Raw genomic sequence first — 16670 nt, forward strand, 5'->3', positions numbered from 1 at the left:
AACATTCGTTTAAGTTCCTTCTGTGCCTCTTCATGGCTTGAAGCCACTTTTCTTTGTAGCAGTGATGATAGTCCCTTGTCTGGTGCAGCACTTCAGCCGCTCACTAAGCCAAGAACGTGTTGATTGCTTCCAGGTTTTAGCATTGTGAATAAAGCGGCCATAAACATCCATTTGCAGGCTTTTGTATAGACATGAAGTGATGTTTTTGCACAACTTTTGGATCTGTTCTAAATTTGATATACCAGGTGGCAGTGCCAGTATTTTGTTTGGTAAAATAATTTCAACCAAATTGAAGCCTTCTTCTTGGTTGTTAGGGCATAATTGAGCCGTATTTTGACTCTTTTGATGGAAAGTGACCTGGTGAAATTCCACGGTGGAGACCCCTGCCTGGTGGCACTGTGAGCTGGGTCTTAGCCACTGGCCTGGGTTTTTCTCTGGTGTTTTCCTTCTTGACTCACACACCTGGCGGGGACCAATCCTGTCCGCTTTCTTCTCCACCCTCTTTGGCCAGGCTTATTAAGAGGTGATCGGTAGGGTGTTTTCTCTCTTTTTCTCTCTTGTAGGGGTTCTACATGTTTTTTTTCCTAGTTAAAAGAATCCCTCACACCTGATTGTTAGGTGGGCTGATCTTGAGTAACGAGGACAAAGGTGCTTCCCTGATGCCATTTTCTGGTCCTCTGTTCAGCAGGGTGATTGTAAAACTGGTCATCTTTTCGTGATGGGTCTGTTGATGTCAGAAGGAACTGGAGCTGGGTTGCGCCCCTTTCCTACATCAGTTCTCAATGCCAGCGGGCTCCCACTTCACACGCATAGCGGATGGAAAGGCTGAGAGGCGTGAGATGCAGCTCCTGGGGCGGCCTGGGCTCGTCTGTGGGCTGAGCACTGGCTCGGGGTTGGCCTCAGGAGTATGTCTGAGCTCCATGTTTGTGCACTGCGAGGAAGAAGGCAGGCAAGGTTTCTTTTCCTAGCCTCTCTCTGGTCATTTTCATTGTGCAGGATACCGATAGGAGAAATTATTAAAAGTGGAAGGTATACGACTGTGAAGATGGTTCTAGAAGGACAGTGTTTAAACAGGCGTGGCCAGCCTGGAATGCTACAAGCAAAGGAGGAGGAAGACAGCTTGTTACTGGGTTTCTTGCTTTTGATATAGTGGGAACCCGGCCTCTGGCGCCAACTGCTTAATTCAGAACATTAAATACCATTCATGTTGAAAGGGAGATGAAACGAAATTCACTTAGTTTTTTCAGAGGTCTCCAAATAGCCATGAAAAATCAATTTTTTTCTGCCACCAATTAATGTCAGCCACTCTGTGGCTTTAGGTGGCTGCCATGATGATGCAGGGAGCTGGGCCTGCCAGGCCTCCAGGCTGGGGTCACAGGCTTGTGCTTCATGGGAGTGGAAAGAGGGGCGGGCTGGCCGGCTGCTGAACCCCTCCTGTGTCCTAAACGTGGCCTGTGGTGCCGCCCCCCTGAACGCGTGTGGGCCTGGTTCTCCCTGCGGCTGGGGGGCTTCATTAAGGAAGTCAGGTTCCCACCATGTGAGCAGGTCCCTTGTGGCTCCTGGAAAATATTCAAAGAGCTGGCTTGTCACAGCCTCCACAGGACCCTGTAGCCTAGCTCTCAGATCACACGTGTGTGGGTTTGGCACGTTGATGGTGGGCTTTGGGTGGTGGGTTTCCTCCAGTCCTCCCACGGGGCTCCCCAGGCCTTCACTTGGCTGCTTCCGGAAGAAGGGCCTGCAGATCACTGTTGCCAGCACAAGCCCCTGTTTTCCTCAGCTCAAAGCTGTCGCTTAGGAGTAATGATCGTTGGGCGGTACAACTTTTCCTCCTCTTTCTGGCTGGGAAACCGGCATGGCCTGCTGTTACTGGAGCAGATTCTGTTACGAACACACCATAACACTGTGGGGCGGTTACAGCGTACCAGACACCACACGGCCCTCCCCTGCTCAGGAGGCTCTTGGGTCCTCGGTGCTTCCGTTTGTCCCCCTGCTCCTGTCCCCACAGAAGCTACTGCCGTGGGCTCACTCGGACGTGGGTCCTTGCCCTCCCATGTCTGCCTCCCGAGCTCCCAGGCACGCTGTGCTCCCTCTGGCTCAGGGCCTTAGCACGGCAGACCTGCCTGCCAGGAATGCCCCCTCCCTCACCCCTCCCTCAGAAAATGTGACTCGTCTTTTTGTAGGCACTCTTCCAGGAAGCCTCTGGCCCTCAGACCCCAGCCTGTCTTTATTCCTGGAGTTCTCCTTCTAAGTCCTCACATCAAGTATACTTGACTGATTTGGATAATTAGCTCATTTATTCAACAGCTATTTGCTGAGCACCTGTGATGCATTCTAAGTGTTAGTACACAGCGTCAGCTTCCTTGGTGGCTCAGACGATAAAGAATCTGCCTGCAATGCAGGAAACCCAAGGTTCGATCCCTGGGTTGGGAAGATCTCCTGGAGAAGGAAATGGCAATCCACTCCAGTATTCTTGCCTGGAGAATTCCATGGACAGAGAAGCCTGGAGGGTTACGGTCCATAGAGTCGCAAAGAGTCGGCTATGAATGAGAGACTACATTTTCACTTTTCAAGTTGAAAACAGGAAATCCTCACAACCTTGGCTTGAAACAAACAGCTTTTCCTCACGCAAGAAGTCTAGCCGCAGACAGCACTGGTGTGGTAGGGGCTGCAGTGTCGGGGCCAGGGGCTCTCCAGCCCCATTGCCTTTGCTTCATGTTTATCGATGGCTGCCATGGTTCCAGGCATCACATGTGCAGTGTCAAGAAAGGGAGAAACGGGAGGAGATGGTGCCGGCCACATAAAAACTTTTTTAAAGTTAAAACAAGGCCCCTCAGCAGACTTCTCCTTATTCATTGGCCAGAGTTGTCACAAAACATTTGCTACCTGTATTGGAGCTTACATTCTAGTGAAGGCAACATATTGCAAATAAAGTAAATCTAGTATAATTTTATATGACACAAGTGCTATAAAGGAAAAAAAATGGGAAAGGATAGATAAAGGAGATGGACTGTTTTAGGAAGATTTCTCTGAGACAGTGGCATTTGAGCAGGATTGTGAACTAAGGGACGGAGGCCACCATGCCAGAATGTGAAGGGAAGGTGTTTCAGGCAGCATGAGTGGCAGGTGCAAAGGTGCTGAGGCAAGAGCCATGTCTGTGTGTGCAAGGAGCAGTAGATGTGGAGTGAATCGGGTTCGCCAGCCAGAGGTGAGGTCAGGCAGGCAGGGAGGGCCCCAAGGTGTTGGGGGGCTGTGCAGGCCTTGTGTAGGAACTAGTGATGGGAAAGGAGATGTGATTTCTTTCTTGGATCTTTATTTTATTCAGCTTGCTTTTTGAGATCTGGTTGTTTTGGCTCTGCTCGGTCTTCACTGCTGCACGGGCTTTCTCTGGCTGTGGCAGGTGGGGCTCCTCTCTCCTGGCGGTGGCTTCTCTCCTTGCAGAGCACAGGCTCTGGGTGTCTGGGCTCCAGCAGTTGTGAAGCCCAGGCTCCGGAGCGCAGGCTGAATCGTCTCCTGGACCAGGGATCAAACTGGTGTCCCTTGTGTTGCAAGGCAGATTCTTAACCCCTGGACTACCAGGGAAGGACAACCCCCCATTTTTTTGTAAGTCAGATACAATTTCATACCCCAGAGTTTTTATTTTACAAAGAAAAGTAGTAACAGTCCTTTGTTTTATGGCTGTGAGGTTGAGACAGTGATAAATGTAGAACATTTGCTGACATCATCTGTATATTATGTTGAATTTTAATACAGTTTTTATCCTTGTAAAAGAATTTCAAGTTTACTGTGGAAAACTCAGAACATGCAAGTAAGAGATGCAGGTGGATACTTTAAATCATTCTACCATATCTATATGGATAGTCTAAAATACGCTTTTACTTCAGAGCACTTTTGGATCTAGACAAAAGCTGCAAAGATCGTTTGGCAGGATTTGCCCTCTGTGGGCAGTCTTCCTCCCCCGGTAGACCCCGTTTGTCTCACTCCAGTTGTGCGCCCCTGAGCCTGGGGCCTCATGCGTAAGAGCACCCGAGTATTGTTGAACATTCACTATTAACCCTTACTCACTGCGCATTATGCTGTCTGCCTTCTCTCCCGCACGGGTTGAGCTCATTGTCAGGCCTCGAACTGTCTCCATGGTCTCCACTGCAACTCCCAACCTCCGTGCCCACCCATTCTTTACACAGCGGCCAGATGATGCCTTTGAAAAGGCCAACCTGGTGGATTTGTCCTCAGTGTAAAGCTCTGGGGCGCCTCAGGGACAAAGCGAGGCTAGACGCTGACCCACGGAGGCCGTGTGTTTGCCTGTGGTTCTCTCTGCAGGGGCTGGGCCTCCTCCCCGGCCCCTGGCTCTGCTGCTGGGCTCTCCACCCGGCCTGCTTCCCACGCACGCCTTCTCTGCTGGCCGGATCCTTATTGTGATTCCGGTCTCTGTGTAGATGTCACGTTCTCCAGACCTTCTCAGCTGTTCCCCTGCAGCAGGTGGCCCTGCTCCCCTGGGGCAGCCACCCTCCCTGCCTGGCAGCAGCCTGGCTGTGAGTCCTGCCAGGCTGCCAGGAACCTGCTTGGCCCTAGGCTTGGTGCTTGGGCCGTGAATGTTGGAGAGTCCGCAGTGAGCAGCGTGTTTCCTGGGTCTCGTTCCCTTTGCGGCTTGCTTGTTGGGGTCACAGTCATGGTCTTCTCTGGGCTGGCATCCGTTGGTGGGATTCCATCTCAGAGCTGGAGGTGGGTTGGCCTCCGCAGCCTGGAGGTGTTGCTGTGGGGTGTTGGGCAGGTCTGTCATGCTCACAGGGCTCAGGATTCCATCAGCTTCTTTGTGCCACCGTGTGCATGGCAGCCTCGTGTGTGTCTGGCATTATTGTTTTCCAGACGGCGCCTCCCACCAGCCTGTGTTGAGACGCCCTGGCTCCCTGACGTGTTTGCCTGCTATTGAAACCGCGCCCTTCTTGCTGCCTGGTTTCAGCCTCTGAGGGTCCCTCCTGGTGTCTGTGATGCCCCGGTCTCTCCTGCTGGCTTCCCCCCACTCCTCTGCCAGGCCTGCAAGCTCCATGGGACCTGTAGCATGCTTGCTGTTTCAGCCTGGGCTTCTCTTCAACACACACTCCATGCCAAATGGCCCGGCGCTCTGTCCTGGGGACACATTATCCATTACATAGTAGGATTCAGTATTCAGCTAATTTTTACTCTTGCTCATGGAAGGACTCTGTGCGGAATGTCATGGTTGTCTACAGGAAAGGAAGTTTTGCACAGGCTTCTGTGGAGTCTCAAATGCCATTTCTGGCAGAGTTGGTGTAAAATATTGTAAAAATTGCAGCTTTTCTTTTGCTGGCAAAGTAGCCATTGGTGGGTTATGGTGCATTATCTCTGACGAGCAGGGTGCTGCTAATGGGCCTGAAAGCCCAGAGGCGCTCCTGAAAGGACAGCCAGGCTGAGGCCGGAGGGGCTGGGCCGCGGGTACCAGGCCCGAGTCCTCGGGGAGTCCTCACGTTCAGGAACACTGAAGTAGGCTTTGATTTCCATCCTGTTTACCCAGTAAGGAAGTCGAAGGAGCTCACTCCCTCAGACTTCACGTAACTACATGATCCGCTGCGTGGATATGGCTGGAAGTGACATGCCACTTGTTCAGAACTGAGACTTTGAACTTGCCAGTTATTCCTGTTAAGAACAAGCTGCCCTTTGCTGGTTCTTGGCATGATCGTGGTTGGCCCCCCGCTCTGTGCAGGCCGGCAGAGCTGGTTTTGAGAGTGCAGAGGCAGCTGCGCGCGGGCTGTGAGTCGAGCTCCAGGTGGTGGTTCGGGGCCAGTGCTGTGTTGCGAGGTGTGTGCCGCTGCAGACCACGGGCAGCACGGCGGCTTCGGGCCGAGCTTCGGAGTCCTCGCGGCCCCTCAGAGGTGGAGGAGCTGGAGCGTGTGGCCGTTACTCGGTCCAGAGGCAGCCCTTCCAGCTCAGGAAGCTGGCTGGCTGCCCTTTCCCTGCATTCCAGGCCAGTGGCCTCCGAAGTGCAGCCAGTCTGGGCCGTGCTCAGGAACCTGGCCTAACCTGCAAGGCCCTTCTCCCAGAGGAGTGAGGGGCCTGAGCTCGCTCGTCCTCCCAAGTGGGGGAATCCCTCGTGCCCCCACGCCCCGAGTCACCTTCGTTGCCTGCCCCTGGCTTGCTCTGCACACCTGGACGTGTCTCTCCAGCCTTTGCTTGGAGTAAGGGTGAGGGTTGGGTGTGTGCCGACAGAGGTCTTTGGACAGAGGTCTTTCCAAATGCAAGAGTACCTGGCCCACCCCGTTCTTGCCTTTTCCCATCTTCTCCAGGGGCCCCACAGAATACCGTGGTGAGGTTGGTGAAAATAGTATTACTGTTCCTGTTTTATTGTTGAGAATGTTGAGGCCTGGGAGGGGGGATGGACATTGCCGTTCGACCTTCCTCGTGGTTGGCGCTGTGCCAGTCAGACTTTCTGTGGCAGTGCTGGTCCGTGTCCTTGAGGGGGCCGACATGGAAAAAGCCCTCCTGGCGGCTGTCCTTCTTCCTGGACACTCAACACAGGTGCCACGGGCCTGGCCCCACGCCAGCTCTGAGCTCCTGCCTGGGCCTCGAGTCCCGGGACACGTGAGAGGGAGCCCGGGCAGCAGGGCGCTGACAGTGGCCGCAGCATCCTGTTCCCCGCGGGCGGCGGTGCGCGCGGGGCCTGCCTCGTGCCTGCAGTCCCCGGCACTCCCGCAGGTGTATCCTGAGGCTTGGTGCTGCCTGTGGTTGGATGGTGGCCAGTCTTGGTTCCTACTGTTTTCTAAGCTTCTTCCCAGAACTTCTGTGAGTCTTTCAGTAAGTTGCTTTTGTGCTTAAATTAGCCAGTACTGGTTTCTCGTGCCTGTAAGCAGGAGTCTTGCCTGCGAAACAGCCTGACAGAGGCCAGTGCTTCTGAGCAGGACTGGGTAGAGGGCAAGGGTAGGTGAACAATTGGCGAGTGCTTACTTGGTAGAAAAACAAAGCTGCTTTCTTCTTATCCCACTAATGCGCCCTTGAGTCTTGGGAGTGATTTGGGGAACACCACTTGACCTCTTCAAGGCATGGCTTGTTCTTCTGTCCTGGGCTCTTGGGAGGCAGAGGTGGCCATCAGCGTGGCCTTACATAGAAAAAGAGCAGGTGGCAGTGGTGAGGCTCTCTCTTGCCCCGTGGCTGCTGGCTCCTGCCCCACGTTTTGTGAATACGTGGTTATGTAACAGCTGAGGTCACTTACAGCCCCGCCCACGCGCAGTACCATGTGTAAGCACCACTTGAGACGCCCTTGCGGCTGCCCTATGGCTGCGTCTGCTGGGTCAGCCTCGGGAGGAGAGGCTTCAGCATGGCTGCTGCTGCTGCTGCTGCTGCTGCTGCGACTGCTGTGCCAGCCTGCAGAGAGTAAATGTGTCTGCAGTTCCTTTGGCTCTTCAAGTTTTCTTCCAGCTTCCCTGCTCTCGCCTGGCTTACCCTGGGTTCAGCGAACAGAGGTACAGCAAGAGACATTAGGAGCAGGTGGAAGGCACAGGGAAGGGAGAAGCTGGGGTGAGAGCGGCGGAGGTGTGCTGCAGTTTCACAGTAGGGCAGACAGCAGGCTGCGTGGTGCAGACTGGACAGTTGGGGAGGGACAGCCTCTGGTGTCCATGCCTGGGGACTGGAGCCCTCGATGTGTGTGAGGAGCGCCTGTGGCTTAGGGCTGCAGGGCAGCCAGTTGGCTCAGCCCCTGGAGCGTGAAGGCAGCCACGGCCAGCAGCCTGTAAATGGTGAGCATGGGTGTATCCCAATAAAGCTTTATTTACAAAAGCAGGTACTGGGCTGGGTTTGGCCCATGGGCTGCAGTTTGCTGGCCCTGCTGTGGCCCTTTCACGTCGTTAGTGTTTTAGCTGAGAGGTGGTTGGCCTGGGAAGAGCCCGAGTGTAATGAGTGCTGAGAGCCCTTCCTCAGGGAGGTGAGAGTTGGTGGGGGAGTCCTGGCGGATGGGGTGGAAATGAAAGAGCTGACAGTGAGAGATGAGTGCCTGTGGAGGTGCAGCTGGTGGGGCGCAAGGGAAGGCGTCGTCCAGGGCAAACCCGGGTCTGGGTGAGGGCAGGCATGGGTGGGAGTGCTGAGTACAGGAGAGTCTGTGCAAGGTTCCAGTTGTGGTCAAGTTCATTTGGAGTGTTTTCGGGACACACAGGTCGAGAGAGCAGGTAAGCAGGTGAGCTCAAGAGGGAGGCCTTGCCCGGGAGCTCGGTGTACCCTAGACCGCTGTGGCTGAGGGTGGAGCTTTGGAGAGAGGAGTATTAGTAGAGGCGGGGCAGGGGTCCATGCGGGGAGGAATCAGCCCAGCACCAGGCGGCTTCCCGCAGCTCTCGCCTCTGGAGTCGAGAGGTTTTTTTTTTTTTTTTTTTTTAATGTCAATTGGCCTAAACCATGGTCCTGGCTTCTCGCTGCTCTTAGTACAGCTTTTCTTTCTTGTAAACCTTTACTGAGTTGACCAAAATTAATGTCCCTCAAAATTCACATGGATGATACATCATAGGATAGCTGTTGTACAATTCTTTGGACAAGTTCTTCCTGACCCTCCTGATCGCCACTAGACACCCCCTCCGAAGCCCTTCTCCTGAAATGGAGAAGGTCATTCAAAACGTCAGAGACACAGATCTTGTTCCCAGCTGTGTCCCTCCTGTTCTAAGAGGTGAGAAGGGATGAAGGGCTGCCTATTGCTAAAGTCCTTACATTTTGGATCCCTTTAAAAATTGAAAAGAGGGGACTACCCTGACAGTTTCCAGGTGGCTCAGATGTTAAAGTGTCTGCCTGCAATGCGGAGACCAGAGTTTGATCCCTTGGGTCAGGAAAATCCCCTGGAGAAGGAAGTGGCAACCCACTGCAGTTTTCTTGCCTGGAGAATTCCATGGATGGAGGAGCCTGGTAGGCTCCAGTCCACGGGGTCACAAAGAGTTGGATACGACTGAGCGACTTCAGTTTGTAGCTAAAATTTGTGTGCTTTCCAGAGCGAAAGCGCTGTGTTTCAGCACGCATCTACCCGGCCAGCCGCCTGTTAACACAGGGGCCATTGTGTTAAGAGCGGAGTTAAATTGCACTGTTTGTGTAAGTTCACTCCATAATGCTCTATTGTTAAATATACTTTATTCAAAATATCACATGGTTTGTCTTCAGTTGTCATTAAAAAAGTTGTTGGTAATTGTTTCATTTTAAATAGTTTTAGAGACTATTTAAGAGGAGCTTTAATTTCATCTTTGACTATGCATTGGTTAAAGATAACTGAGAAGAAAGGGAGATAGTAATTTAAGGAAACGGAAGGAGAATGCACTGCTGTTCTGTGTAATTACGGTAATTTTCTGTCTCCAAAGTAACTGTGTTATAAAAATGACTCATTATGATTAAATTCAAAAAATGGGGAAGAAAGCTTCAGAAGATGTTTTATGTCTTATATAGCTGGGGCTTCTGTTATACTTTAGACTAAGTGACCAAACTCTTTCACATAGGCTTAACTGTAGTAGTTGTTCTCTTTAGGTACTCGGGAAGATGGACAAGACCTGTGAAATGAAATACAAAGTGATGGACAGCCCTCTGGGGAAGTTGGAGATCTCTGGTTGTGAGCAGGGTCTGCACGGGATAAAGCTGCATGGCGGGAAGACCCCAGACACTGGGTGAGTGAACGTCCTGTGTGACACCCACTACCTGTTATGTTTAGAGCAACAGAGAGAATATGGTTATTGCTTGTTCACCATTGACCACAGGGTAACACGAGCCACACACTACAAATCACAGAAATTAGCATCTCGCTAGAAATGGTAGGGCCATGATTGTTATTTTCAGCATCTGTGCTTGTTGCCCAGGAACCTTCCACCTTTGATGAACCATAGCAGCATAACCTGTAATTAGAAGCCCCAAGACGTATTAATGTGTACGTATACAGAGGTACCGTGAGCGTTGAACACTTTGATTCTTAAAGCAAGTAGGCTGGGGGGATCCCTCTGGAAATTTGGTGACAGGGAGCTGCTTGCCTAGTCTCGATTTTTAAATCGGGACCAGGCTTCACTGTTCATCAGCTTGCCAGGTGAGTTTTATTCCAGAGTCCTGGAATCGCTTAATCGGGAGCCCCACTGGGGCTCTTGGAAATGGTGTCTGACATTGGCGTGTGTGTGTGGCTGAGGGGAAGGGTGGAAAATCCCCTTTTCAGAGGAAGTTTAGCATGTTACCATTTCTAATGGAACTCCCTTCTCCCTTTTTTTGAATGCTCTCTGGTATTTTCTCTAATTGTAAAAACATAAAGTTAAAGCACTTTTTAATGTTTTCTTGTGAAATGTAACATTCCATTTCCTTCATTCATTGATTGTGAATAGCAGTTGTATTAAAATTGCAGTTCTTGTTATTTCTGACAGAAGAGGGGGAAAAACCACCCACTCCTCTGCTCTGTGTTTGTCTTAACTGGCTAATAAATACAGTACCAGGAACGTTAGATAAAGAAAATGCATAAGAAACATAAAAATTGATTTCAATGGACCCCTGTCAGAGACGGCCGTAATGAGCACAAGTGCAGTAATAAATATCAGTTTCCGCCGCCTCTGTCGAGATTTTTCCTGTAGAGCTGCATGTTACAATCAATAGTCTTTTTTTAAGACCGAAAAATAAGCAAACCTTTGAACTATATGAATACACTCTTCTCTATTTCTATGAGAACCATCTGGCTGTAGTGCTCAGAAAATCACAGGCACCAAATACTTTGTAGAGAAAATGTCATTTTGTCTTTTAGCATGTTCATTGCACAGTAAATCACAGAAATTATGTGCTGAATTCTTTTTTTCTTTTTTTTAAAGACACAGTGAATTTGGGGAAGAAAAGGTAGGAGGAAAAGCGCCTCTTAAGGTGCCCCGAGTGCCCATTCCCAAGTGTGAGAGCAGAGGGAGGACGCAGCTTAGCTTTGCTTCTGCCCTCTGTGCTTGCTGCATTGAGTCAGGATCAGGCTGGGCTGCAGAAAGCAAGCTCCTCCACCAAGGGCTTTGTGAGATGCAGCCCATTTCTCTGAGGGAGAAGCACGGGCGGGTGGGCAGTAAGCTGAGTCTGCTGGGGGATGGTCCCTGGAGTCCGGCCCCCAGCTTTCCCCTCGGCATCTGCAGGCTGGGCTCTGGGTGCGAGGTGCCACAGCCCGCTCCCGAGCAGAGCCGGGAGAAGGGGAGGCCCTCCCGTTCCAGAGCAGCCCTGGCTCCTGTCTTACCTCACTGGCCATGCCAGGCTGGAGCATGGAGGTGGTTGGGTGCTGGCTGAAGTTAAGGCTTCTGCATGGAGGTGATTGGTGTGTGTGTGGTGGGGGCAAACCAGGGGTCTGTTACATGTGGTTAATTTTGAGGGAGGGGTGTTCAGAATTAGAATAGCATAAAAATTATTTCTGTGAATACTGAGAATTAACAATTTCATTTACAAAACCAAGGCAAAAATTGCATAATGTTGTAAAATCCATAGATTTTTAAGCCATAAAGTTCAGTGAGTTGTTGCACATATGTAAAGCCATGCAACCACCAACCCAAAGCAAGATATAAAACACTCCAGGAAGTTCCCTCATGCCCCCTTTCAGTCAGCCCCTCCCGTTGGGATCCAGTGTTCTGATTTCTGTCATGCTGGGTTAGTTTTGCCAGTTCTTGAAATTTATATACATGGAGCCATACAACATAGACTGCTTTTTTATTTGATTCAGTGACGTTGTCAAAGTTCACCCACATTGTTTTGTGCATCAATAAGTAGTTCACTTTTTTAAGACGTAGTAGTTTGTTATATGAATATACCACAGCTTGTTTGTTCATTCTCGTGTTGCTGGACAGCTGAATTGTCCAGGTTGGGGCTACTGTGAGTAAAACTGCTAAGAGAATTCTGTTCAAGCCTCTCTATGGACAGATGTTTTCATTTCTCTTGAGTGAATTCCTAGGTGTGAATTGCATGGGTGGACTGCATGGCAAGTGGATATGTAACCTCCTGAGAAATTGCCAGCTTTCCCCAGTTCCCCATTGTTGCGTTTTTACCGGGAATATAGGAGAGTTTGTGTTGTGCCCTCGTGCGTGGTGTTGATAGGTTTTAGAGGTTCAGTCATCCTGGTGGGTACGAAGTGTGCTCTCTCTGTGCGGTGACCTGCCCTTTCCCGCCGGCTGATCTCTGAACACTGTTCTCAGTAAGTATTCATTGTGAGGTGGGTCTCTTGTGTGTTTTTAACTGCTATTTTCAGTTTGTAGTTCTGTTTACAATTTGGTGATCAGATATTTATATTGATCATTTTCTCACATTTGGGGACATGTTTTTATTTTTCTACTAATGTCTTTAGTGAACAGAAGGTTTTAATTTTGAGGAAGACCAACTATTTTTTCCTTTCTGTTCAGCATATTTTGTGTCTCTAAGAAATATTTTCCTGCTCTGATTTCACATTTTCAGTTATTTGAAAAACATAATTTTAGCTTTTCCTGTTTAGATAGGTATTCTATCATCTCGAATTAACTTGTGAGGTTCTCAATTTTTTGCAGGTTACTTAGTTGTCTCAGCATCATTTGCTGAAGGAGGGGAGTGGGGAACCAATTCCTTTCTCCAGGGAATTGCCTCCATGCTTTTGTTGAAAATCAGTCACATGACCATACTTGCGTGGGTTATATATGTCTGGACAGTGTTTTGTTCAGCTGATCTTTTCATCTGTTCTGTGCCAGTGCTACACCGACTTGATGTAGCTTTGTGATAACTCTGAGTCTTCCAGCACCCCCCCTTTTTTTTTTGAAAGATTGTCTTGGTTTCTAGGTTTCAATTTCCCATATGACTTTTAGAATCAAGGTGTCAGTTTCTCCAAAAATGCCTACTGAGATTTTGATTGGAGTTCATTGAATCTGTGTATCAATTTTGGGAGGGTTGACATCTTAAATTGAATTTTCCAGTTCATGATTGTGGTTTATCTCTGCATTTGTTTAGATTCCATTTAGTTTTTCTCAGTAATGTTTGGTAGTTTCCAGCTTGAAGACCTGTGTGTGTTTTGTAAAACTTATTTCTAAATACTTTGTTTTTGATGGTACTCTAAATCTGCTTAATTTCTTTTTTTTTTTTTAAACTTTTAAACTACTGCTGCTGGTTACATAACACTAAATTCACTTCTTAGTTCCAGGAATTCTTTTGCAGTTTCCTTAGGATTTTCTCTATAGAGAATCATGATGATTGTGAGTAAAGGCGCTTTGCTTCTTCCTTTCTGATCTTTTTCCTTCTGTTACTTTTGTTGCACTGACTGGAACCTCCAGTCTGACAGTGAATGAAAATCCTTGCAGTGGGCCTCCCTGGGTGCTCCCAGTGATGGGGGACAGCAGGGTGATTGCTGCCTGTGTTGGCTTTAGTAGCTGGCCTCCCTCCCTCTGAAAATGCTTCCTCAATCTGTTGAATTTTGTTAAACAGTTTTTGTGGATTTGTCAACATAATCATGTTTTTCTCTTTTGTTTTTTAAATGTGCAATAAGTTTAATTTTAGAAGCCTATATGAACCTTGAAACTTTGTACCACATCGTTTAATTCATGGTATAATCTTTTTTCCCCTTACATAGAGCTGGTTTAAATTTGCTATTTTGGGACTTCCCTGGTGGTCCAGTGGTTAAGAGTCTGTGGGCCAACTCAGGGGAGCCCAGTTCTCTGGTCCAGGAAGATCCCATATGCTGTGGATGGGCCACAACTTCTGAAGCCCAGGCACCTGGGGCCTGCGAGCCTCAACAAGAGAGGCTGCCTCAGTGAGAAGCCACGCGCCCATCTAGAGAAGAGCCCGCGCGTGGCAACAGAAAGCCAGCACAGCCAAAAATGAATAATTGAAAGATAAATTTGCTGTTTAGTTTAGGATTTGTGTATTTTAAGTTCGTGAGGGGTGTTGTGTATAACTTTTTTTGGTGATATCTTTGTGAGATTTGGGCAGTTGGGTTTTTCTATCTACATGAAGTGAATTTGGAAGTGGCCCCTCTACTTTCCAGAAGTGTCTTGTCGTGGAGCTTTTTCCTCAAGTTTGGTGCCCTCTGGGTCTGGAAGGAAGGCTTCTGGTAAGAACCGCTGTCTGAGGGAAGGGGGTGCTGCCCTCGCCCACCTCTAGGGGGCTCTCCCACCACTTGGCTTTTTGCAGGTGGAGCCATTTGCACCCTCCAGGGCTGTGTCCGCCAGCTACTGTGGTGGCAGTGGCCAAGGGGCTGTTGAGCAGAGCGTCCTCAGGATGGTGGCCCCTGTTCTCACCCTCCATCCTGAGTGCTTGTGAGTCTGGCATCGGTTTCCTCGGAGGCCTCGCTGCGTTCTTCAGTAGGTCAATTAGAAGTTGGCCCGCGGCATCTGTCTGTAGTGGAATTCCTTCCACCCTTCTGTACAAACTAGGGTTCCTGCTTCCTGTATCAGTCTGTTTACTTGTACATATGGCTTCATATGGTGGTCATTGATTTCATTTTTGCATAAGATCCATTACTCACCTTTCCTAAAAATGTGAGTGAGGAATCGCAGTTTGGAAAGCCGTGTCGTACACGGCCCCACTCTTGTAGCTTCCTGCCAGTGCCACGTCTCCACGAACAACTGTCTCGTTCAGGCTTTTTGCAAGAGCTTGACTGACTGCCCCCCACACCGTCTTCCTGGGGCAGCAAAGCTTTGGCCTCATCATCATTCACCGCAATGTCTAAAATCTAAAATAAGGGCGGGAGGATATATTTGTATTTCTACGGTTATTTTGGGCTTGTTTGGTTTTCCATAAGGTTGATCATAGTATTTGATTACTTAAAAATGGACTGTACAACCCTGGGTTATACTTAACATTATGGAAATAGTAGTAGGACTTTTGGATATGGGAGGCTAGAGAGAATTAATTGGATGTACTTTCATGTCTGTCAGAGTTATCTTTATTTTTCATTTTTTTATTTGTTCTATATAAAGCGTTTTAGAAAAATACCAAATGCAAGTGAAAAAGTTATAGGCCAGCCAAAGTAAACCATTGTAAAGCTTTCTGTGTGCTGAAAAATTTAAAAGCACATGCAGGCTGTTTTCTGCTTGATAAGAATATATGGTTCGGGTTGATGTTGTCATTCCTGCCTCCTGGCGTCTGGCCTCGCCACCTCTGGTGTTGAGGATTGGGAGGAGCGTGGAGGTTAGGCGTTACCTCCTCTGAGGAGTTGGGTGGCCAGCCAGCTGAAGGGGATGCCCCAGAACCCCCTGGGGCCTGAGAGAGCGTCATGGCAGGGCCTCTGAGTTCCTCCTGAGAGGAGGTTGACCCTCGGGCGCACTGCCAGGCTTTCACTTCAGAAGGTGCTAACGCCCTCACTCCCCTGAGGGAAGGAAGATGCCTTTGAGGCCTTCATGAAGGGAAGTTGGACTCAAACTCTGATTGAGTCCATTGGTTTGAATGGACAGTGACTGCTGGCTTCCGTATACATTTGCTGCTTTCCTGTTCATCTTTAAATATTTAAGGGGACCATCAAGAGAATGTGAGGCTGTCGGGGGGTCTGTCTGGGGTTGTTGAGCCTGCTCAACCTGGGCTGCTCCGCGCTCTCCTAGTGGGACCTCGGTGCCCATTGGTCTGCTGGTTCCGGGTCAGGATAGATTCTGAGAGTCTGCACAGCATGAAAACCTTCCTGGGATGCTGGTGAGCTAATTCTTCCCAACAGATTGGGTAATTTTAATACAGACGTTGCACTTGCTTTGTTGTAATTGGTCTTTCAGGAAGAGAAGAGTGTTCTTAAGGATAAACGCCTGAAGAAGTGCTCCCAGGAAAGGGGCTGGGACACGTGCCACGGGAATTTTACCTGCAGCCAGTTTAAGTGTCTTGCGGCTTTTCTTCAGTAGCTTGAAATAATGATTTGTGTTGTGTGTGCTTAAAAATATAATTATCTTATTTTACAGAATGTTCCTTAAGGAGGTCTCTGGAGTCAAATAAGCATGTCTGTGAAAGGAGAACTTGCCAGGGTCTGTGGCTTCACACAAATAGTCTGTTTTTGGGGCAAGTGCTTGGATGCCCTGGTGAGCCTGCGGCCTGGGGATGTCGAGGGGCCTCCCTCCGCACGGTTTCTGGCTCAGGGCTGAGTTATCAGGAGCGTGTGGGGAGTCCCTCTCCTGACTTAGGTCATCAGTAATCCAGGTCAGATCATGCAAGCACTTTACTCCCAGGGTCCTGTACAAGTGAGACTCTGGTGTCTTCAGGCGGATGGCTGGAGTGGTGAGGGGGAGCGGAGGTGGAGCTCTCGGGCGCGTCTCGCGAGGAGTCCCTGTCCCCAGACGGGCCGTCCAGGGCGGTCGTGCGGCAGCGTCTCAGGGCCGCTGCGTGAGGCACAGGTGAGCAGGCGCACAGTGTGCCTTCAGGTGACCTCAGGGCCACATGGTGGGTGACCGGCCCTCCACGCGGGGCTTCTGGGGGGCTCCTCCTGGGTCGGCTCTGCAACTTGTACCGCAGAGAAGGTGGGTACAGGCCCCCGCAGCACAGGCTGGTGCCACACGAGCACAGTTACTGTGTAGCTTCTGACCCAGAAAAGGACAGACAGGCTTTTCTGGCTTCACTGGCTTTCACCGTCTTCTCTTTCTTTTCCCCTTTCCCCTAAGACTCTAGCCTGCTGCACAGGCTCTCTGTTTACTGGGCAGGGTGAAAGGTGGGAGCAGGGTGATTGGGCATTTTTAAGCAAGTGTCACTGAGATTTAGAACTTTCCACATCCATGTGAGAGAAAGAG

The 16670-nt window shown here is 49.7% G+C and overlaps 1 protein-coding gene across 1 annotated transcript in view; it reads left to right on the plus strand.

Moving 5' to 3' along the window:
- MGMT (O-6-methylguanine-DNA methyltransferase) overlaps positions 1-16670 on the plus strand; it is a 264559-nt gene that overhangs the window by 39993 nt on the left and 207896 nt on the right. Inside the window, exon 2 of the mRNA XM_040254753.1 lies at positions 9496-9632. Coding sequence (XP_040110687.1) covers positions 9508-9632 — 125 coding nt within the window. The 5' untranslated portion in view covers positions 9496-9507. The remainder of the gene's footprint in view (positions 1-9495; positions 9633-16670) is intronic.

The sequence above is a fragment of the Oryx dammah genome, unplaced genomic scaffold (assembly GCF_014754425.2).
Source record: "Oryx dammah isolate SB20612 unplaced genomic scaffold, SCBI_Odam_1.1 HiC_scaffold_14, whole genome shotgun sequence".
NCBI classification, from domain to species: Eukaryota; Metazoa; Chordata; class Mammalia; order Artiodactyla; family Bovidae; genus Oryx; species Oryx dammah.